Here is a 23,695-nt window from a genome sequence, read left to right as displayed (position 1 = left end):
AACCCCTTGAACCTTGTGTTTTCAGCCAAGATAAAGGTGAGTGAAGAATCTTAGCAGCTGACTCAGACCAGTTTGCATTATTATAGGGGTTAAAACTTGGATATACATAAAAAAAGATTCCTCGTATAAAAGGTATTCTTGATTCTACAGCCAAATATCAGGAGTTAGCAGCCTTTTTTCTTCTTCCATACCCATAGGAGTACAGTAACGCCAGAGTATGCACTTAGTCTGGACTGATTGAGAGAATTTATGGAGTCCTTTGTAATTAACTAGTGGCACCAAAGAGGCTCCTAAGGAGCTCACAGTGAGGACAGAACTCTGAACATCCTTCAGCTCCTGGGGTGAAGCAGCCTTGACTCACTAAACGAGCAGCCTGCTGCTGCATCCAGTTTGCCCTGGCCTCTGAAGGGAGCTCGGGGAGAATTCCATTACAAATCAATTAACAGGGAACTCATTTTGTTGGAGACTGACAGAAAGATAAAATTGAGACATGAGAGATTTGCCTTTGATTGTGTGATTATTTTTTAAGCAATCAGCAGATCATTCAGAGCCTGCGTGAGAGCACTTAAAATCCAGAATAATACTATTTTACAGAGAACATAGGCACAGGGGAATGAAAATATTTTCATTTTATGTTTATGTAGAGTTGCAGAAGAAATCACATAATGAAGGATCTGAGGCTGTGTCACTAATGAACGTTTATGCAGGAAGGACAGAGATGGGATTGCATAGGCAGCCTTAGCACTGGCTTCCTGACTTCAACTTTCACCTTCTTGGAAGAGCTCTGAGGAAAGCATTAGTAACATTTTGCATGTTAAAGATTTTTAAGAAATCTTAGAAAGCCCAGGGTAGAAGGAAGCGCCTGGTGGCGTTTCCAGTGGAGCAGGCTGTATCCCCAGTTCAGCAGTAACTGCTGCACGTGCTAGGGCTGCTCTCCCTGGCCAGTTAGTGACACACACGAGCAGGGACACCTCCTGTGCTGGGACAGGGCTCGGGGTCAGTGCAGAGCATGCTGTGTACATGCAGAGTGTCAGCTGCATCCCTGCCGTCCCTGCAGGTACAACAGCTCTTCTCCCTGCTCTCTTCAGGAGCGGGGATGGGAGGAACAGAAAACACACCTTGGAGCCAAACACCACCACGTGTTTCCTGTTGAGCTGCAAGTGCTCAACAGCCTAGTGGGAAACCATTCCCTGGCACTCTGCTGACAGCTTGTTACTTGTGGGGAGAGAAACTGGAAGATTTCAGTGCATAAGTCTGACAATCCCCCAGTCCCCAGCTAAGCTCCAGGTCTGGAAGCTGGAGAGGACCTTCAATCACAGCAGTTGCTGTTCTTGCTCCTTTGGGGCATCTTCCCAAAGTGCCAGTCCCCTCCTCCTGCAGCTCCACCTGAGACCCACAAGCCCATTTCTTCAACCAGTTTAGCTTCCGAGGAGCATTTGACACCTCAAACCCCAAACCCAAGCCCCTGAAGATCCTCTGAGCTTGGGCACCTTGCTGTGTGTTATTGCCTCACTCCACTGGAGCAAAGGAACACAGACATCAATTTGTCTGTCAGTGTTTTTCATTGAGAAGTAGTAATGGATTTATTTATGCATTGTGCCTGCACGAAGTGACATTAATTTCCATCTAAGCTCATCAATTGAAAAATGATTGGTTTCCTTCTCTCAGCCACACTTAGGGTCAATTATCATACACTGATTAAGTGGGTTGTTTATTACAAGATTTAAACTGAGGTTGCATTTTAGGTCTTTAACCTTTTTCTTCTTTAATGTTAAAGAATTAAAAAAAAATAAGTCTTACTAATCTGGTGATTTGCTTCTCAGCTCATGAGAGGCCAACTACTTTACAGTAAAGTTATGGTAATTGAAAAAATATTAACATTAATGGAGTTATTTGGACTGTGCAGATGAGAAAGAAAAGCTTGGGCTGTCAAAGACCCTCCTCCACTCAGGCTGGGAGCCACTTCTCACAGAGAACCTCCCTCAGAATGAGTTTCTTCCCTAAGGCTTCCAGAAGAAAGGGCAGCACTGGAAAAAAATCCAAAGTTCCACATGGACAGTAATTGGCAGCTTTAACATTGAGCAAGGACTACTTTCACTCATCATCCTCTCCTGCCTCTCTGCTGATCCAGATGAGATTCCAACAACATTCCTCACCTAGGCTGGGCTTGTTCTGCCACCTTAAGGACAAGAACATCTCCCTGGCCCTGAAATAACTGGTAACAGTGTGAATGGGGTAACAAACCATTACCAGTACCTCCTCCTCCTCCTGGGACTCGTTCAGGGGGCCATTCCGTGTCTCCTGGAAGAGGATTTTCTTCATTTTCCGGTACTGCAGGTTGTCCAGCTCCCTCACTGCATCCTTGGTCCTCTGGATCAGGTCTAGGAGCACCCTGGGCGGTCGCTCCCGGCGGACAAAATCGTGCTGGGGTAAAGGAGACAGAACACCTCACTGGGGTGAACTCTGGGGTTCAACTGGGACAGTGGGGGGCTTGTTAAAGGAGACAGAACACCTCACTGGGGTGAACTCTGGGGTTCAACTGGGACAGTGGGGGGCTTGTTAAAGGAGACAGAACACCTCACTGCAGACTCTGGGGCTCAACTGGGACAGTGGGGGGCTTGTTAAAGGAGATAGAACACCTTACTGCAGACTCTGGGGCTCAACTGGGACAGTGGGTGCTTGTTAAAGGAGATAGAACACCTTACTGCAGACTCTGGGGTTCAACTGGGACAGTGGGGGGCTTGTTAAAGGAGACAGAACACCTTACTGCAGACTCTGGGGCTCAACTGGGACAGTGGGGGGCTTGTTAAAGGAGATAGAACACCTTACTGCAGACTCTGGGGTCAACTGGGACAGTGGGTGCTTGTTAAAGGAGATAGAACACCTTACTGCAGACTCTGGGGTTCAACTGGAACAGTGGGGGGCTTGTTAAAGGAGATAGAACACCTTACTGCAGACTCTGGGGTTCAACTGGAACAGTGGGGGGCTTGTTAAAGGAGACAGAACACCTCACTGCAGACTCTGGGGTTCAACTGGGACAGTGGGGGGCTTGTTAAAGGAGACAGAACACCTTACTGCAGACTTGGGTTCAACTGGGACAGTGGGTGCTTGTTAAAGGAGATAGAACACCTCACTGCAGACTCTGGGGCTCAACTGGGACAGTGGGGGCCTGTTAAAGGAGATAGAACACCTCACTGCAGACTCTGGGGCTCAACTGGGACAGTGGGGGGCTTGTCAGACCCCTGAAGTGACACCTCCCATTCTTGCAATTTATCTGTTCATGTTCAATAACTGGTAATAGCCTTTCTCAAAGGCTCCAAACACACTGAGCTTGTGCAGGGGTCAGGTTTTCTGAGCTCTCCAGGCTGCACAGATGATTTGTCCCTTTCTGAGTGGGTTCACTCAAAACACACAGGGTGACACTTCAAACCTTGGAGGCACAGGAATGAACAAAATGCATCCAGAACAAAGAAGAACCAACCTGCAAAGATTTATCCTGCATCCATCTATTTGAATTTGCACATAAAACCAGCAAGGAGACTACAAAGTTTATTTACACCTAAAGCCTTTGTAGCCAGAGTTGAAATCAAATCAGACTCTTGCCAACTCCTGCACAGGTTTTAAGTGCAGATTTAATAAATTCTTTAACGGTCTTTAGGAACATGATTAAAGCCTCTTCTCTGATTTATCAGATACATTCTCCTGCACTGTACAGCTGGCAATGGATATAAAAGTCTCCAGCTTTCCCATTAACCTTGGCTAAAGCAGACAACCTGAGTGAACACTTGCCAATACTTTTATGGGATCCCTACAGCTGGGTGTGCTGCTTAGTGGCTCCCGAGAGGGATGGCTTTAGGGCACAGATATCCTCTGCAAATAGAAAAACAGTGAAAACAGAAAAATTGGCAATGGAAAAAAAAGAAAGAGAGTTGCTCTCTACTGAACATTGCAAATGCCATAAGGGGCTTTTGTTAGAGCCTCAACAGCTGGACCCACCTGCAAGGTAATTCTCAGGAGGGTCACCTCTGCCTGCTCAGCCTCCCAGCTCTCCTGTGGGCTCACTCATGAGTGAACTCATCCCCTGGAGCTGGAGTGAGCAGCACATGGAGCCCTCCTAAAACAGGAGCCTTCAACAGAAGAGCTGAAAGGATGAGCTAATAATCTTTTAATGATTTGTAAATAAACTAGGAAAGCATCATGCCACAAGCTGATTTCTCATTTTTAATAGAATTCAAACTGCATTGCATTTGAGTTTTGCTACTGGGGACAGCCAGTCATTTCAGTACCCAATTTTGCTTGTAGTGATGGTGTTTATTTTTGAATCAGAGCTAAAAGTTCTTAACACCATTTCACACAGAAACAAAATGAATCATTTCTGCTCCTCAATGCAGATAACCACCATTTATTTCTCTGTGAACAGTAACAATCTGCAGCTTACTTATGATTAGGACAAAAAAGAACCCATTTTTACCTCATTGTAGATCATTTTTAGAAAGCAGCAAAGCATTTGAAATCGTGATCCTGAACCTAAATCCATTCTATGTGTTTGCTCAAATATTAAAATGTGACCATGTGAAAAGCGTAGGGCAGACATAAACATAAATAAAATATAAAATATGGAATATACAGTATTTCACACTCAGATCTCAGCTCTAATTGTTTGTACAGACTCCAACCTAAGGTACTCCTGAAATCACATCCTTCAATGAACTCAGCCTATTCCTAGAGAGCAGCAAGGCTGCCAATCCCCTGGAATGAATCATTCCAAAACTCACAACATAAACCTATTAGCTGGTCAGGGTGCTGCAAGTAGAACCAGGGAACAAAACACTGATTATTTACCACAGCACAAATGTACCACAGGAAATAAAAAAAATATACCAGGTGCCAAAGGGAGCACAAACAGCTCCTTCATCATTTACCTGGAGAGGTCACTGGCAGCCAGAGGGAGAGCAGGGCTAATAATCAACTTTTAAAAAGGCAATACTTAAAAGAAAAGCCAAGGCCTGATGGAAAAGGGGCTGGACAGGATTTCACATCCCCCTACCTTCTAATGGAAGGATGCTCCTGAATTTCCCAAAAGCAAAGCCCTTGCAGCTGTAAACAGTTCCTCTATTTCCCAGGAAAACTCAGCCCAAATTACTTAAACTGGAACTGAATCATGATTCACTGACAAAACCTTGGCAAACTCTACACACATCACTCCAGGTCCCCCTCCTACAGGCTCTTGGCAATTAGGGACCTGTAAAAACCCCTTCCAAAGTGATCCAGTTATTTCCAAAATGAGTTGAATTAATTGTGTTCAGTATAGAAATAATTAAAGGGATTTAAAGAACTTTTGGGTCTGGTGGTTTGATTAGGGGAGGAAGTCAGCCTTGGCCTATCCCCTTAATGCTATTTTAACTGCTAAGTGTGATGCATGAATGGAGGGGAAAAAGAAAACCAAAAAAAGCCAGCCAAAGAGTGGATTTTTGTAAGGGCAAATATTTGTTCGCCATCTTTTCAATTATTTTGGTAGACAAACAGATTTCCCCCAGATTTCTGGAAAAGATTTGATAAATTACCCGTAACAAATCTGTTGATGATGGCCTTTCCTGAGGTATTTTCTGTAAGCAGTAATCAACAAATCCCCTAAAGGAGTCTGACCTGAAAAATCAAACAATGAAAAAAAAATTAAAAACTAAATTAAGAGAAGAAGCTCAGGATCTGGTATATATTCAAACTTATCAGTGCAAACCAAAAGAAAAATGCTGACTAAATTGTCCTTAAGTTTTAAGGCAGAGAAAGAACTGAGTTTTTCCAAATTCCAAGTTGATCTCACCAATTCTTTCCCAATTAAAGGTTATTGAAACAACATGGACACAGCTGAAACTGAAGCACAAACTGAAAACCAAGTGAGAACTATGTGTACCAGTCACTATTTTTGATTTTACTTCAACTGCTTAAAAACAAAGAACAGTGGAATTATTGGGAACTCCAGAAATGCACTCACTGATCTCTGGGAGGTTACAGAGGGAACCCTGCCTCAGTGCTCAGTTTAACACTTGAGGCTTTATTTGAGGTTTGATCCCAGCTGGAAAGAAGGAAACTGATTTTTCTGGTGCCACTGGACTCTAAAAGAGGCACAAAAGGCACCTTGGTGACTCCAAGAGAGCAAGCAGGACACTGTAAACAAGTGCTTGCAATCCAGAACACTGATGTGGTGCTGTGCTTATCCACAGCTGTCTCTGCTCTGCACTGCAAATCCTGCACAGAACGTGGAGACCCCACTGCAGGCAGCAGACTAAGCTCCTGGAACCTTGAAAAATGGGCAAAACAGAAAGGATGAAATAAAGAAACTGGAGTGGTCTTGATACAATGATCAGCAATTAAACAGTTGTGCTGCTCAAATGCCCAGCAGAGAAATGGGGGAACTCCACACTTCACCAGGAGCTTTTGTTTCAAGCCTTTTGCAGACTCTGCCAAGCATCACCCAACACCAACATTCCAGTCCTGGGTACAGGGAACAGGGCAAGCTTTGCTCCCTCAGAATAACCAAGTGTTCTTGTATCCAAACTCAGATTCTGGAACAAGCCTGGAGCACAGGGAGGATTCAGTGGCCATAGAGCTCTGAGGGCTTTAGGAGTCCTCCACTGACAAAAATATCCAATTGCCTCCACATTCTCCTCCCTTTCTCCACAATTCAGCTGCACAGCAATGCTAACAACTCTGCTGCCAAGAGATCTTTGGGAGCTGGAAACTTTGCTGATGCTGAGCCATGGCTGGTTTAACACATCTGAGAGTATTTTAATTCCTACAGCAGCTACACCCCAGAATTAATACCTCCACACTTTTAGATTGTAGAACAGTCAGAGTGACAGAAGGTCAAAACTGAGCTAGCACACACAGGATTTGAGAACACACACACACACACATCACTGCACTGCAGCCAACATGTTCACTGTCAGGCTTGAACTGTGCAGTGTCACATGGCATTTTCAGGGAAAGAAACAACAAAAATCAGCTGTTAATGGTTCCCTTACCATTCATTTGATTGCAACCTAGGGGAATCGTTCTGGGCTATGTGATATAAGGCACTCATTGCATTCATGTTGAAAAGTGGAGGCTTCCTTTCAGCTGGAAAGAGAAAAGAACAGAAAGGTGTGATAAGGCTGTCTGGAAAGAAAGGAGAAATGTATGGAAGTATGAGCAGAGTATCACTGCTAAATCAATACCCAGTGCTGCTGTCATCACACTTAGACCAATTATTTTAATATTACAGGTTCAACCAGCACACCCACTCAAGGAAAGCTGCTGTTCAATTGGAAAGAGATGGCAAAATCCAAAGAGAGCAGGATACAAATTACAAGGAAGAATTTGCAGTAAATTTTACTTTAACATCTCACACCTGATCTGCTGTGGCAAAATCATCTGAAACTGATTAAAACTAATCTTAGGCATAGTTCAGGGCCAGGACATATTGTATCAGTCCCCACAGATGTTTGATGCACTGCTGGAACATGTGGATTACAGGAAAAAGTGCCTGCCTGCCTCATTTGTCACTGCAAGTGGGACAGTTTACCCAATTCACTTCCCAGATGTGCCATGAACTCCCTCTCACTGAAATCCTTCCCAGTCCTTGCACCCAGAGGGCACCTGGCCAGCACCCCCTGACCTCTCAGGAGGGCAGAACTCACAGTTCTGGGGGAGGCTGGTTCTCCCCAAGGTCGGTGGTACCAGGATTTCTCAGTTCTTTCAGGCCAGACCCTTTGCCATGCAGGCAAACCACCACATCTGCTTTTCCTTAATCACTACTTACTTCAGCTACAGCAGGAATTAAGACATCAGCATCCAAAGAAAGCCAAGTGCTGCTCAACAAGAGATGTCCCACTGCTGCCTGACCTCGTGTTCACACAGGGAATCACGTTCACAAAGTTCGAAGTTTTAAAAAGTTTAATACTTCTCAAAAGGGTGTTTTTAAGGAAAACAAATCCATCATCTTTGAGGTTCCTGAGTAAAAAGCTCCACAGAAATGCTGGTACCAAGACTGCGTCTACACAGGGTTGCAGAGTCTCTCCTGCTGCTGTGATTTACTCCTTGGGAGGCTGTGACACATCTGAACTCCACACAAACAAAAATCATTGGCCATGCACGACAGCAGAAGCCTAAAACTTCCAATTCTGGCATTCTTTATGTCAAAATACAGACAGTGTCAGCATGCTGGCACATGAAATACAGCCATGTTAGTTACGGGTTATCTACACCATCTCACTTCTGGAGACAACACTTCTTCTGCACATCCCCCTCTTTGTTATCTCACACATTTCTGCTGATTAAACATTCACCAATGACGTCAGTGAACTCACCCACACAATAAGTTATTGGTGTACTGCTGTTAAATAGAATCCATATCAAAACTGATTTTTTAAAATAATCTACTCAGCACATGCAGTGTCAATATTCAAACTTGAAACACACTCTTAGAGTCTGCTCTGTGTACCTGCCATCACATCCACCTCTGCTCCAGGCTCTGTGGATGTGTATCATTTGCCCTCTGAAGTGCAAACCCTTTTTCTTCTCTTCCCATAAAGAACCTGTCCACGGTGATTCATGGCACAAACTTTTCAGCTGAGACTGAAGACTTTCGTTTCAGAGAGCAGGGAAGTAAGAAGAATTGAAAATTAAATGTAGGTCTCCTCTGACACACAGTCCTGAAGACACCAGTTCCCTTGGCACAACAGCTGGGACAACAGAGTGCAGCTTGGAAAACACAGATGACAAACCATGGTTTCCTCTCACTCAAGAGCAAAATGCTCTGGCTCTCCAGGGAATAACTGAGCACACCAGACTAACGTGAAAGCACAGTGCATTTGCCAGCAGAAAAATATTTGCCAGCAGAAAAATATTTAACTCAACTGTCAGGGTGCTCCAGGTCAGGCATTTTAAAGGGGAGAACTGATAAGGAATAAGGACCTTCCCTTTTCGCAGGAGTTCCTAACGCACTGCAGAGTTAATTACCCACTGCAGAGTTAATTACCCACCTGAGCTGTGTATTCACTCACCTAACTCGATGCATGTGATCCCCAGAGACCAAACATCCACCTTCCCATCGTACTGCCCCTCGTCCATAGCAAGGATCACCTCTGGTGCCATCCTGCCAAGCACAGAGCAAAGGCTGCATTAGGGACACACTCCAGGGACACCAGGATCACCTCTGGTGCCATCCTGCCAAGCACAGAGCAAAGGCTGCGTTAGGGACACTCCAGGCACACCAGGATCACCTCTGGTGCCATCCTGCCAAGCACAGAGCAAAGGCTGCGTTAGGGACACTCCAGGCACACCAGGATCACCTCTGGTGCCATCCTGCCAAGCACAGAGCAAAGGCTGCGTTAGGGACACTCCAGGGACACCAGGATCACCTCTGGTGCCATCCTGCCAAGCACAGAGCAAAGGCTGCCTTAGGGACACTCCAGGCACACCAAGATCACCTCTGGTGCCATCCCGCCAGGCACAGAGCAAAGGCTGCCTTAGGGACACTCCAGGCACACCAGCTGAGGTGGCTGCAGCCCCTTGAGCACAGGCACAGGCCAGGAGAGACAGCAGCAAGCTGAGGAAGAGTGTGCTGGAATGGAACAAGCACTGACCACAGCAGCAGCTTGTCAGAGGAGGGGAGAGAAGCAAAAGAGGAAAGAGGGGAGAAAAGAACAGGAAAGGGGGAGAGAAAAGAAGGGGGAAAGGGGAGAAAAAAGGAGGAAGGGGGGAAAAAAGCAAAAGAGGAAGAAGGGGGGAGAAACAAAAGAGGAAGAGGGGGGAATCAAAAGAGGAAGGGGGGGAAAGAAGGGGGAAGGGAGAGAGAAAATAAAGGGAAAAGGGGAGAGAAGAGAGGGAAAAGGGGAGAGAAGAGAGGGAAAAGGGGAGAGAAGAGAAGGGGAAAAGGGGGAAGAAAAGAAAGGGGAAAAGGGGGAAGAAAAGAAAGGGGAAAAGGGGGAGAAAAGAAAGGGGAAAAGGGGGAGAAAAGAAAGGGGAAAAGGGGGAGAAAAGAAAGGGGAAAAGGGGGAGAAAAGAAAGGGGAAAAGGGGGAGAAAAGAAAGGGAAAAGGGGAGAGAAAAGAAAGGGGAAAGGGGGGAGAAAAGAAAGGGAAAGGGGGGGAGAAAAGAAAGGGAAAGGGGGGGAGAAAAGAAAGGGAAAAGGGGGACGGGGAAGAAAAATGATTAACCCAATCATCTTCCTGTTAGCAGAATACACTGGCACATGGGAGATCCCCCTACTTCCAAAGGCATTGTAGCTGCAGGCTGACAAGCAAAGGCTGGGTGAGCCCTAGAGGCACCCCTTGCACCCTCCCCCAGGCTGCCCCTTGGCACACCAGGTGCATTTCCAGCAGACAAATGCAGCCTGTGGGTACAGCTATGAATGGAACAGGGAAACTGGGAACAGTGGTGGTCCAGGATAAAGGGTTGAAGTAGGGACAGAGAAGCAGCAGGCCCAGCCTGCAAAAATTCAGCCTCCTAAATTGTGTTCTTCCAAAAAAAGGCTTCCTGCCAAACGGCCTCATTCCAAGGCTGGGCCACGGTGACCTCCCAGCACTGCCTGGGGCCTCTGCCACAAAATCAGTGAAGTGTGGAGCTCTGCTGGTCCTCAGTGCTGGGAATGCCAAGGAACTCAGGTGAACCTTCAGCAATTCCTTCAAAACAGGATTGAAGAAGCTGTGTGACTTGCAGTCAGACTAACAGGATCCCCCTTCTCCATGAATGCCTCAGTCCCATCACCTGTGGCAAGTGTGAGGTATTTTTAAGCCAATGGCACTGCAAGAGTGGAGCCTCTCCAAGCACTGCACAGCCCAAACCTCTGCTTATGGACCCCGAGGAAGGACAGACTTCCTGAAGATCTGGACACAGGGATGTCAGGAAAATTGCTTGGCCAATGAAGATTTTATCCAGGTACTGTTATTGAATAGTGAAGTACTGGAAAGGGAAGAGAGCAGTTTTATAAAGGACTAAAGCACTGCAGGCTTCACTCACCAGTAAGGCGTTCCCACAAAAGAGTTGGCAGGGGAGACTATAGATGCAGACCCAAAATCAGCAAGTTTCACTTGACCTGGTTCTGTTAGAAGAATATTTCCAGCTTTTATATCCCTTCAACAAAGAAAAAAAGAGAAAAAAAAAAAGTAATTCAGCATGATGCAAACCACGGTGAGATGCCTTCGTCTGCAATTTGTAATGCTGGGACAGAGACACAGAGAGGAATTCACTGACAGTGTTTCAGCAGCAAGCCCAGAGTAACCTGTACTCCCCCATTCCCTGGACAGCACTGCTTCAAAAGTAATACTGTGGAATATTTCATCCACAAGTGCTACATCCCAACACTTCTGCTGCAGGATAAGGGCCGAAAGTCTTGTGTGTGCAAGAATGAACACCTCAAAAGTACAAGAGAGACAGCACAGGATGTCCCCTTTGCTGTCACCTCCCCTGTACAACAGCCAAAGGGATGGAGCACCTCTCCCACAAGCAAAGGCCGAGAGAATTGGAATTGTTCAACCTGGAAAAAAGAAGGCTTCAGGGTGACCTAATTGTGGCCTTCCAGTACCTGAAGGGAGCCTACAAGAAAGATGGAGAGGGATTTATTCCCTGTTTACAAGGGATGGAGGGACAGGACACAGGCAATGGCTTCCCACTGGCAGACAGCAGGTTAGATGGGAAATTAGGAAGGAATCCTTCCCTATAAGGGTTATGAGGCCCTGGCACAGCGTGCCCAGAGAAGCTGTGGCTACCCCTGGATCCCTGGAAGTGTCCAAGGCCAGGCTGGACAGGGCTTGGAGCCACCAGCGACAGTGGAAGGCATGGATGGGGTGGCACTGGATGAACTTTAAAGTCCCTTCCAAACCAAACCACGCTGTGACTCTACACCACGGCTTAACAGCCACATCGGGTATCAGCAACCTATGTGCCAGCCTTGCGCCTGCGATAAAATAATAAAAACCCCCAAGATTTGCCTCCTTCCCCCCCCCGGGCCACGCGCGATCAGCCGCGCGGGGGCTGCAGCGCCGCTCCCTCGCCACCAGGTGGCGGCGCCGGGCCAGGTCCCCGCGCGGGGCCGGAGCCGCGGGAGCCGCTCCGGAATCGGGTCCCGGACCTCAAAATCGGGTCCCTGACCCCAAAATCGGGTCCCCAACCCCAAAATTCCGCCTCTTCTCCCACGTCCTCGCCGTTCCCACTGGCAGAGGAAGTTCTCGCTGGGGCTGTGCGCAGCAGCGGCGCCGCTCCCCGCCCAGGCAGGGCTCGCCCTCCCGCCTGTCCCTTTCTGCCGCAGCAGCCACGAGAGCCGGGATGTGTCGCTGCTCACCCTCACCCACCTTATTGCTGGGTGAGGAGACTGGCCTCCCCACCTCAGCAGGGAAAAGCTGGAATACCCTTCATAGCCTTTGGATGAAATGCTGGTCACAGAAGCACAGGATAGCTGGGGTTGGAAGGGACCTCTGGAGATCACCCAGTGAACCCCCCTGGAGCAGGTGACACAGGAACGTGGCCAGGTGGGTTTGGAATGTCCCCAGAGAGGGAAAATCCACACCCTCCCTGGGTAGCTGTGCCAGGGCTCAGCCGCCTTCCATGGAAAAGTGCTTGGATTTCTCCTCAGGTAGTTTCATCCTTGACTTACACTTCCATCACCTAATCGTGATTCCATCACACCTCTGTGACCTTCCTGCTACCAAAAATCAGGCCATGCAAAACCAATACAGTTTTACCTATACACGTGTAAATATGAAAAATTATCTAGTCTTAGAAATAGTCCAGCTCAGCGAACTCCTATTTGTTTGGCACATTTAGGGTGATATTCTTCTGTTAGTGTTCAGTGCAATATTCCCGGGTACCCTTTGTTACCAGGGTCTGCACAGAACAATTGCCAACAAGGCAGAGAAAATGTTGGCAGAATAACTTTTCCCAAGGTTGGTAGAATAACTTTCCAAGCAGCTTTGAGACTCCAGGAAGCAGCAGATGGAAGGGCAGCAGCTCCAGCCTCACCTGTGGATCCTACAGTGGGAGTGCAGGTAGGCCAGCCCCTGCAAGGCACCATGGGTGATGGCAGCAATCTCCACTTCCTGGAGGGGTTTCTTGTGAACTACAGGGGAAAAAAAAAATCAAGAAAATAAAACAAAACAGAAGAAAATAAATGGGATATTTCCCTGAGAAAGTGTTTTTCAAAGAAAGGAATCCCACCAATCTGCTACAAAGAGAAATTAGGGAAGAATTCTTCCCTGAGAGGGTTTTAAGGTCCCTTCCAACCCAAACTGTGGATCCTGTGATCTTGGCCCCCAAGAAACTGTAGTTTTTGTAAACTTTGACTTTCATTCCCTATTTTGACTTAGATTCCCCTATTTCTTTGCAGGTGCTGCTCCACTGTTGAGGTGACATCAACCAATTATTCCTGCACACTGCAAGGCAAAGACAAAGACAATCTCTGCAGGATTTTATTATGGATATTCCAAAACAAGGCACCCTAAAAAGGCACAGATTACAGGGACAGACCTGTACACTTTTATACCTTCATTTGACAAAATTAAAACGTGCACGCCAACTGTCTGTAGCACTGGGAAAACCTAGAATTGCTCCTAGAGAATAGAGCAGGACAGACAGAACACCTGTCCCCTCTGCAAAACTCCACTTCACTCCCATCAAGCTCAGGTGGGGGGCACTAGCAAAAAGAAAATCCAAGATATATCAAACTTACCTTCTAGCAAATCAGAAGCTGATCCTAAACAGTACTCCATAACCAACTGCAAAAAAAAGAGAACATCATGCCTTCAAGTATCTCTGGAAGCATTTTGAAATTAGGAAACATCTTTACATTCCAAATTTTAATCACATGGTGGGCTTTAACACCCTGATTAAGGAAAAAAAATAAGTAAGTAGTAGGTTTTGTTAGCTTTCTATCAGAAGATGCAAAATTTGCCTTTATTTTAGTACTGTTCAGCACAACCCCAAAGCTATTTCAGAGCCTGTGCTGAGGATTTGAGTGCTGCAGTGTCTGTTTGCTCCACATGCCCCTCACTCACCCACGCTGTGTGCTCCTTCAGGTAACAGCCCTTGTACTCTATGGTGTTGGGGTGCTTCAGCTGCTGGAGAAACTTGACTTCTTTGATGATATCTTGCCATTTCTAATGAAAAAAACAACCCAAAAAGTAAAAATACATTTATCTTAATCCTTTACATCCTTTCATGCACCACACACTGGAGGACAGTCTAACAAGTGACCATAAAACTATTTTAGAATATGAAGATGGAAAGTCAGTGTTGCAAAAGCACAGCTGTAAATCCATAGTCTGGGTCCCTCCAGCACTGGGATACCCTCAGGATATATTTAACAGCTTGAGGACTGCCAAATAATTTTCTTCCTCATTTTAACTGCAATACATTTCACTTAAATGCTGCTGCTTTGTAAATTGAAGTGTTCAGCGGCCTCAAAGTTAGTAAGAAACTACAGAGAGTAGCAGAGAGCTGCTCACCTTCTGTAACACAGCACAGAACCACTGACATTTGGGAGAAAAAAACAAGGAAAAATGAGTTTAAACCACCCCTGTTTGCTCTTAGCAAACACACCCTGCACATCCACACACCAGTGCAAAGGACCAGTGGGTCCAAGTTCCACACAAAAACAAGAGGAACCATTGACACACAACAACTGAAACGAGACTGAGATCAGCAGCTCTTTGCTATTTGATAGATCCTCAAGAGTTTTAGACAGATGTGCTCCAGTGTGCTCTTAACACACTTCTTAATAAAATTATTTCTGAAGCAAGCCACATCCATGCATTCCGAATCCCCACTCACTTCCTTCAACCGAACTATTGGTCAAAATTTGCATAAACTCAATTTCTCTCTGCCAACTTCCACGATTCCCATGGAAGGGAGCAGCAGCTCCTGCATTAAAAGCTGTAGCTCATTCCACTGCTCACATTTCCACTGCATTTCCAGCTGCCCCAGCTCCTGAATGCACAATTGCCTTTATTCCTCTCACCTCGTTTGTTTGCTTTCCACTATAGGACATCTTCTTGACTGCCACCACCTCATTAGTGTGGGAATTCGTAGCCTGGAGTAGGGAAAGAGAAACATTGAAAAAAAGCAAGAAATAGATTGGAAAAAGCTTCATTTTCCCCCCACTCCCCACAGAGTGAGCTGTGCCTGTGGCAAATGCAGGCTTTTTTCTCCTTTATCCTTGCAAGCTCCTGCACCTCAGAGGCATCTTCCTCAGGATATGATTTACCCCACAACTGTTAGGACACTTTCCCCTGATTTTATCTGTCCATGTCCACTGTTCCTTCCTCAGACTTTGTGCTGCTTCTCTATTGATATGTAAAAGGCCCAATATTGCTTCTACTGAGAACCCTCAAAACACAGTTTTATTGGAATTACAGTAGAAACCGTTTTAGATGAACCTTTGGCAAAATGTCTGCCAAAGAAACAAATAAAGAGGTACATCAAAATCTCCATGATTTCATCCAAAAAACTCCATACAGCACTGACATTCTTAAATAGCTAATTCAATTTCCAGCTTCAAGAAGATGATTCAGCCTGGAATTTATCTAAATTAAAAAGCTTTCCTTTCACTGTACTAGACCTTAGTTTTGTGATGAAGATTATGTAGCCATCAAAATTGTACTTTTCTGCAGCTTGGATGAGGCAGGGATGGTAATCAGAGGCTAAAAACTCAGGTTTGGAAAGATCTCTCCTTGCCTGGACTGGCACTGCCCTCATTTCTGCTTGTTAAGGGTAAAAAATATCAAGCTTTTGGTCTTAAAACAGTTGCTGAAATCTCTGTACCTCCAACCACTTTCAGGACAAAAAAATTAGTGACAGTTAAAAGCTTAAACTATAATAGGAGCTAAATGTGGTAAATCCTCCTTTCAAGTAATGTATTAACTAATGACATTCTTTGAGGCATGTGGGGACTTCAAAGAAAATCTGTGCTGAGTGAACCAGTGGGGCACAGGAATTACTGAAGGGAGGTGACACAGGCCCTTCACAGCTCACACTCCTCAAATGAGGCAGGGAAAGCTGAAAATGAGTAACTCTGGGATAAGGCAAAGCCCTTCCCCACCACTTGCCACCCTGATTCAGCTGAGAGGAGATCAAGAGTGTTTTACTCAGACGTATTTATGCTTTCTTTCTGCCTGTCACATGAATTCCAAGCAGCTCCACGTGACCATGGTGTCTGTCCTTCCAGCTGGGATTTGTCACTGAAGGACACACTGCCACCTTCCCAGAGCTGGGGGGAAGTTCTGGCTGCACCAAGAGCTTGGGATGCTCCTGGCTGAGATAACTTCCAGGGCTGTGTGAGCACACCTGGGGAACAGCCACGTGCTGAGGCAGTTTTGGGCCTGAGATGATACCTTGAGAAATTATATTGTTATCCCTCTAAATATACATGAAATACTTATATGACATAAAATGAAAGGTTCCTCTCCTTACAACAGTTCCCCCAACACCTCCATCACTTCACACAACTCTGAATAGTGAATTGGAATGCTTGAAATAACTTACATTAGCTCATAATAATAGCTAGATGTGTCAGATGTGAATACTTTACTGTCTGATACTCAGAACCCCAGCTCCAGTGAACCTGATCCTCCTGAGTAGCTGACCATGGTTCCAAGCAGCTTTAATTTGGCTTTAACTGATTTTTTTCAATATTGATTCTACTTCAGTCTCACTAATGCCAACTGGATTATAATTCTTTCCAATTCCAGTATTTTGGATTTGGCTTTGTTTGATACCAACTGAAAAAGCACCATTTTTCTCATTTCCAGATTAAATGAGATGTGTATCAATGAATGCCATACATCCTTCCTGTTTGAATTCCCATTCCTCTGAGGACTCTCTCTTTGCTTTTGCCATAAAGGAAAACGTAGAGATTTCCAAGCATACGAACTCCAAGTATCTTGAAATTCCAGATTGACAAATTAATTTTCAGCTGTTTAAATTCAACTTTCAGCATAAAAACACCATATACTTGACCTGGATAGATGGGTGCACTATTAAGACTATAGTAAACTGCTACTATAAATACGTGGCATTCACATTCTCTGAAAAAATCCCTTTGCCCAGGATTTTTCTCCTGGGAAGCTGAGAAGCCTCAGAGAGAAGGAAAACAATTCTTCTCTCATTTGCTTCTCCTGTGCTGTGCTCGTGTGGAATGTGTTTGGGGGTTTTTACCCACAGGTGATTGTTTCATTGGGTTCTGCTGGGAGTTGTTTTCACTCTTTGGCCAATCAGGGCCAGGCTGTGTCGGGACTCTGGAAGGAGTAATGAGTTTTCATTATTATCTTTTTAGCATTGAGTAAGTATCCTTTCTGTATTCTTTAGTATAGTATAGAATTCTTTAATATAATATAGTATAATAAAGTAATAAATTAGCCTTCTGAGAACATGGAGTCAGCTTCATCATTCCTCCCTGCCACAGGGATCCCTGCAAATACAATATAAATACAGCTAGAACATTAAGGAGATCAGGAGTGGTTTGGAAACACTTCTTTTTGAGATGTGTCATCACAAAACTAATGCACACAAAGCACTAAAAACTCAAGGACCACCTCCTCCTACAAATGCTCAAAAGCCTCCAAAACATCACTTGAAATTATTCTGTTCTCCAAAAAAAGAACCAACTCTACTTACAAAGTAAACTGCTCCAAAGCTTCCATGTCCAATTTCATGCAAACCCACGAATATTTCCTCAGGATCATCTTTGTAGAACAGGTCAGCTATCTCTGGGTCCTTTGGCACCCCTTTGCGCATGGTGAAGCGAGTTAGGAACTGCTTTGTGCTCTCAAGTCCCAGCCAATTCCTTCCCTCATTGACAAAGCCGTTTGCAGACAGCTCTCAGCACCTGGTGGGAAAGTTCATCTTTAATCTGTTTCCCCTGCACGTGTTTCTGTTCACGCTTCTCTGACAGCAACACCGGAGGAAACACTTCCAGCAGCAATAGGCTTCACCATTGCTTCCTCCCTCCTGCTAATTCTTTTCAATTATTAGTCCTATTTAGATAGAGAGATTAAAATGCATTCAGGATACAACAGCTCTTTATCTCACACAGGAAGCAAGTGCTGCAGTGACACTGAAGTCCACTTGAATTCAAGAGTCCTGTTGCTATGCAAAACATCCTGTGACAGGAGTTTGTTATTCTTCACGCCAGGCTCCCAGTGTGTCAGTTTTTAGACCCTCTCTGTTGTTCCTCCTACTTTCCTGGGCTGTTTGCTTTGTTTCTCTACTCCCAATTGCCAGCTGGTGCTGGTGGAAAAGTCAGCTGCTATTCCACAGCAACACTTTGCAGCCATGTAATTGTTATTTCTCATTTATTTACTCAGAGCTGCATGACAGCCAGTGCTGCTGAATTGTGATTGCTCCCAGCACACAGAACTACTTTTGAAGAATCCTCCATCCTATAGGGCATACCTTTGCCTCCCTAAATTCTTCCTTAGCACAGAACTGAGCTGCATCTAAATGAAGACTTCCAGTATTTGTCCCCAAAATTTTATTTGTGTGGGGAGGAAAAAAAAAAAAAAAGAAGAAACATCCTAATATCAGGAAGTTTTCAGTTTCTTAAAAGAAGAAACATCCTAATATCAGGAAGTCTTCAGTTTCTTAACAAAACATCTTGAAAAATCTGCATTGACACATTAAATGCTGGTGTGCAAAGCACTGATGGGGGCCTTTACTCATCTGCTTTTGGCTTGTGAAATGCAGCAGAGGAGCTGCAGCCGAGTCACTTGGAGCAGTTTCCATCAGTCTGGAGGTACTTTCACACCTGTGGTTCAGCACCTCCTTTACTGAGGCCTCATCTTGTCTGTGCACAACAAACTCCTGCAAACACACACCAGGCCCTTCAGCCTACACCACGATACAAACCAGGGCAACATTTAGTGGGAGACCAGCTGAAATGTAACAATCGGATAAATTTTAAACTAAAACACACATAGAAAAGGTTTTAGAAGGTTTTGGACTTCAAGTCCCACGTGGATGAAAGCAGAATTTTGGCTTGATGCTGAGACAGCCTCGCTGGCTGAGGGTCAGTGATGGAGCAAGGAGGAGAGGGGCAGTGAGAGGAGCCCACCTGGATAGCTGTGGCACCAACCATGCTCCGTGGCTCACATTCCTTCCAGCAGCATTGTCCCGTGCTCCCAGCCCTCCAGACTCTCCTACTCTGCAAAGAAAAACAAGGAACTGGATTTAGAAACATGATTTTGAAGTTTTACACCTTATTCTAACACACAGAACCACCACATCCAGTAAAGGCCAGTGGCCACAGGGGAAGCACAAGGAGAACTGCCTGAGAATGCTGATGGGGTGTCTTTAGGTGAGGATAAGCACTTCCTGTGCTCCAAAGCCCTTGGACTATATATCACTGGACAGAAAACCAGGAAAAGAGGTTGAATGCCAAGTTGTTCGGCTTTTATAAAGACTCTTAAGCTTGCTAGGGTGCAGGAAGCTCCCTCTCAGACCATGTTTTTTAGATAATCTATAAAAAGGACAAAGTTCAGAAAAAAATCCCCATCCCAGGAAGTGTCCAAGGCCAAGCTGGACAGGGCTTGGAGCGCCCTGGGACAGTGGAAGGTGTCTTTGGCCATGGCAGGGGGTGGCACTGGACGGGCTTTAAGGTCCCTTCCAACCCAAACCATTCCGTGATTCTGTCAGAAGCTGCCAAGGCTGTGTTCATTACTTGAGTCTCTGTGCTCTGCCTGATGACACACAAGGTTCCAAGGAAAGCCCTGGGCATTGGGAAGTCAAACCCTGCTGAATTCCACCAGGGAAAGGATGAGCAATGAGAAGATGGAAAAGGAGCACCAGCCAGTGAGCCCCATCAGCTGCAATTGGGTCACAGGGGGGGACGTCCCCCACTGCAGGGACCCACTCCCATGGGTGTAGGGACACCCCCAAAGAGCCACCGCTGTCCCCTCAGGGGAGTGGGACACAGGGAGAGCTGAGAATAGCCTGAACTCATGGAAAATGTTATCTTGTAGCTACATGCACAGCATAAATGCTTCCAAGTTAAGCATAGTGCAATAGTTACATTGCCAAAACCTGAATTAATAGGCACCTGATTTAATGACACACTAACTCATGCTCTCCTTTATTAGGGAAAACATAAATGAGCAGAAATCTTTCTCTTAATAGCTAACATTACCAAAAATGTTATTTTTGTTACTTTATCTCACCACAGGCCAATAGTATCGAGCCGTTAAAAGGCTATTTGAAGAGCACCAAAAAAAGGTTCCGCACTGTTTTGCTTTTTAAAAAAATATCTCAAATATAAACAAAAGCCAGATGAATGAAATGATTATTCATTTTCAGCTGATTGGCCTCACCCAAAGGTGCTATATTTACTGCAGCCCTGCAGACAGGGCAAAGAATGCAGTATTTCAGGTCTGGCATTCTCCAGCCAACAGAAAAAATCCATCTGGCTTTAAAAAAAGAAAAACAAACTGATGGAGAAAACAGTTTATCCATCTCCAGTCAGATGAACCTCTCTGCCATTAAGAAAGGCTGTGCAGCTCCAGTATTCAAGGTATTTAAAATGGGAGGCTAAATGTCAATACTTAGAGTTAAGCCCTAAGTAATAATGTAATTTTCCCATTAGGGCAGACAGGAGTAGTGAGGCAAGTAAATCTTCCTGGTAAGTCTGCTCAGCAGGGCTATCATTTCCCAGTAATGAAAATCAAAAAACTTAGGATGGAAAGTGAATCAACAGCAACCTGAGTTGTGCTGATCGAACATGATCACAGAGTGATCCACAGGATCCCACAAATCCTGAGAGCCCTCTGCAGTCACCACCACAGCACCAGAGCCACAGTTTGGGTCCTGGACAGGGTAAAACACCACCAATACACATCACAGCTCTTCCATTTAGGCTGGCAAGGTCACAAATCCTTAACATCACAACTCTCATCTAGATATGTGGAGACTGAAACAGAAATGGTTTAAATCGAGGCAGAGCAGTGTAAGAGCTGAGTGCCATTAGTAGAAAAAACTTAAGTTCAAGGTATGGCAAATTTGAGCAGGTTCTTTTCATTACCAAAGTGCTGAATTAATACACCAAGAAACAATTTCTATTAGAAGCCGGATTTCTGCTTTTCATCCTTGTAAAGCAGCATCTGAGACCCTACATGTCCTGAAGACCTCAAAAAGAAACATCATTAATTACACTGGCAGTGACATAGGGCAGTGACAAGCAGCTCTAGATTTTGAGGGTTTGGGAGATCAGCATTCTTTTCAGACAGCAGAGGTTCCTCAATGCTAAGCAACCCACCCATTTAAAAACCATGAATTAACTACTTTTGCTACACAAAGGTTGTCTCCTACCACTTACAACTTCCAGGTGCTGTATTAATATCAACAAAAAACACCTTGACTTGAATAGAAGAATAAAACACAACTGGAAGCATCTTTAAGAGGAGCTAAACTGACATTTCCAAATAATCTATGGATCTAGAATTGTGTCAGTCAATGAGAAAAACCTGAGAACTCAGAGCATGTGGCTTATGAAAAACCAGTTTGAATTGCATCTCTCAGCACCATGGGGCTCTTTCAAATTTGCCCAGAAACTCACAAAATTAATTTTAGTTCCTAACTACACCAGGGTACTTCCCAAAACAAGGACAAAGTTTTCCACTCCATGCAGAAAAACAAACTACAGGAAACAGGGTGGACCAGCAGCAGATTCCACTCAGAGGAGGAGCAACATGACATGGCTCATGCACCCATTTTTAGATGCCTATTTTGAGGGGAATAAATTCACACCAGAATTATTTTCCCAAGACCAGCAAGCACAGAGCCCCATTTCATCACTTCAGTCTCTCCAAAACCTGGAATACAACATAAAGAAGGAAATTCTGAGATAAATTCAGCTGGTAACTGCACTGAGTAAGAAACCTTCTGAGCTTGAAGTAAGGAAGGTGCTCAAGTTCCCCTGCAGTCCCCACCCACAAACTGACACGGTTTTGTTGGTTTGATTTGGGCAGGTTTTGTGTTGTTTTTAAGAAGCTGGGGCTCTTCCCCTTCCCCTTAATCAGTACATATGGCTGGCTGGCCAGGCAAAACACAAACACTTCATCCTGGGCTGATTCCCTCACATGAAGACCACAGCCTTGGACGAACAGCCCATTTTTTCAGAGAAGTTTTTCGGACAACGCTCTGGAACCTCCACGTTTTAAGCTGTTCAGTGTAATTTCTTTGATTGTTAAGAATTACTTTCCCAGCTAACTTGATGTAAGTAAACACAACATATGTGTTTTTTCCAGGCACTTCACCCATTTCAACGCTCAAACCTGTCAGATTCACATACCTAGCACAGAAATTCAAAATACACACAGGGCATACAAAAAGCACCTCCACTACAGCCTTTGTTTTCTTAAATTAATCACCAATTCCAAGACACTCAGGAAAGATTTCACTCTGGTCTAGAAGCAGCAAGTCCCCTCATGTCCTTCCCTCAGATTTCTCTGAAGCAAAATGATTCACTCAGGATGGAACTGGAACAGAAGGTACCCAGTGACCTTCAGCAGGAAGGACAAATATTCCTGAGCATTTGGGGCTCTGCAGGTATCAGGGCAGTGTCCCTGAGGGCACACAGCAGGAGGAGCAGAGTCAGGACATGGGGACACAGCCTGCCAGGAAAGCTGGACAGTGTGACCAGAACCACCGCAGTGGTACCAGCTGCAGCTCCTCAAACACCCCTCTACTGATGGCTTTTCCAAGGAGTAACTCCCCAGAACATCCAAGTCAATGCCACCCCCATTCCTACAAACATCTGGGTGCAGCCACAGCTGTTCACCACCTCCAGCTCCTGAGCAGAAGTGCAGGAGTTTCCCTTTGGAGCGTTTGCTCTGCACTGCACCTGGAATTGCATCCCGGCACTGTGCTCGGGGGTCAGGGCAGCACAGAGCTCATGTGTGCATCAGGTCGTGAGGAGTTCACACATTACTCATGCTAATAAAACCCTGAATCACAACTGTTTTGACCCAGGCCACTGCTGCACGCTGCCCCTGGGGTATGAAATCCAGCTAATAACTTCCAGGGCTTGTTGTAGAAAAATACCTTCACAAAACCAGCTTTATTTCCTGATGAGGAGCAGTAGTTTTAAAGGAAACATTCAATTTATAATTCCCCTATGACCACCATTTATATAGCAAAAGACAATAAACTCATTAAAAATTAAAATAAGACAACCTTATTTAAGAAAAATATGAAAAAAATAAAATCAGTGGGCCTAAATTCAAGAAACAATCAGTTTTAGTCATGGGGAATGTTTCAACACGTATGAAATCAAGCCACAGGCCAGCCCTCCCCAAAGGAATAGTCTCGGTTGTGCTCTGAAATTCCACTGCTTTGCTAAATATGTATAATCACAGCTACCCAAAATCATGGGGTACGGCCTGGGCTTTAGTATAAAAGTCAAATAGCATCATTCTCACAACAGACATGTAATGAAAAAGCAAGAGGCACTGGGTGTAGCTTCCCAATAGTTTTCCTGTTGAACTGAAAACAATTTAATGGAATACGTATGCCCTTGTTAAGTTTAAGGGTAATTAACATGTCTTGGATTAGAACCTGTATTTTACCATAAAATCTAGAGAGCATTGTTAAAGTTTCTCAGGTTTATTTAACAAGATTAAACACATTCAGTCACAAAATAAACCTTGCCTAATTAAAAATAAAGGCAAGAAAAAAGGCTT

The 23,695-nt window shown here is 45.0% G+C and overlaps 1 protein-coding gene across 6 annotated transcripts in view; it reads right to left on the bottom strand.

The window, feature by feature from the left end:
* The window catches only part of TAOK3 (TAO kinase 3), a 79,092-nt gene that overhangs the window by 25,725 nt on the left and 29,672 nt on the right, over positions 1-23,695 (bottom strand). For 4 of the 6 annotated variants that reach the window (XM_038152070.1, XM_038152071.1, XM_038152072.1 and 1 more), the window contains 11 exons: positions 19,078-19,167; positions 17,643-17,853; positions 14,989-15,060; positions 14,027-14,128; positions 13,702-13,747; positions 12,996-13,092; positions 10,998-11,111; positions 9,042-9,133; positions 7,023-7,116; positions 5,565-5,646; positions 2,251-2,424 (listed from right to left, as the gene is read on the bottom strand). In XM_038152070.1, coding sequence (XP_038007998.1) covers positions 2,251-2,424; positions 5,565-5,646; positions 7,023-7,116; positions 9,042-9,133; positions 10,998-11,111; positions 12,996-13,092; positions 13,702-13,747; positions 14,027-14,128; positions 14,989-15,060; positions 17,643-17,762 — 993 coding nt within the window. In that variant the 5' untranslated portion in view covers positions 17,763-17,853; positions 19,078-19,167. The remainder of the gene's footprint in view (positions 1-2,250; positions 2,425-5,564; positions 5,647-7,022; positions 7,117-9,041; positions 9,134-10,997; positions 11,112-12,995; positions 13,093-13,701; positions 13,748-14,026; positions 14,129-14,988; positions 15,061-17,642; positions 17,854-19,077; positions 19,168-23,695) is intronic. The other 2 variants (XM_038152074.1, XM_038152073.1) reach the window with 1 other exon arrangement.

Source organism: Motacilla alba, chromosome 15 (assembly GCF_015832195.1).
Source record: "Motacilla alba alba isolate MOTALB_02 chromosome 15, Motacilla_alba_V1.0_pri, whole genome shotgun sequence".
Classification (NCBI taxonomy): Eukaryota; Metazoa; Chordata; class Aves; order Passeriformes; family Motacillidae; genus Motacilla; species Motacilla alba.
The sequence above is the reverse complement of the archived record's forward strand: the minus strand, read 5'-3'. Positions and strand labels throughout refer to the sequence as shown.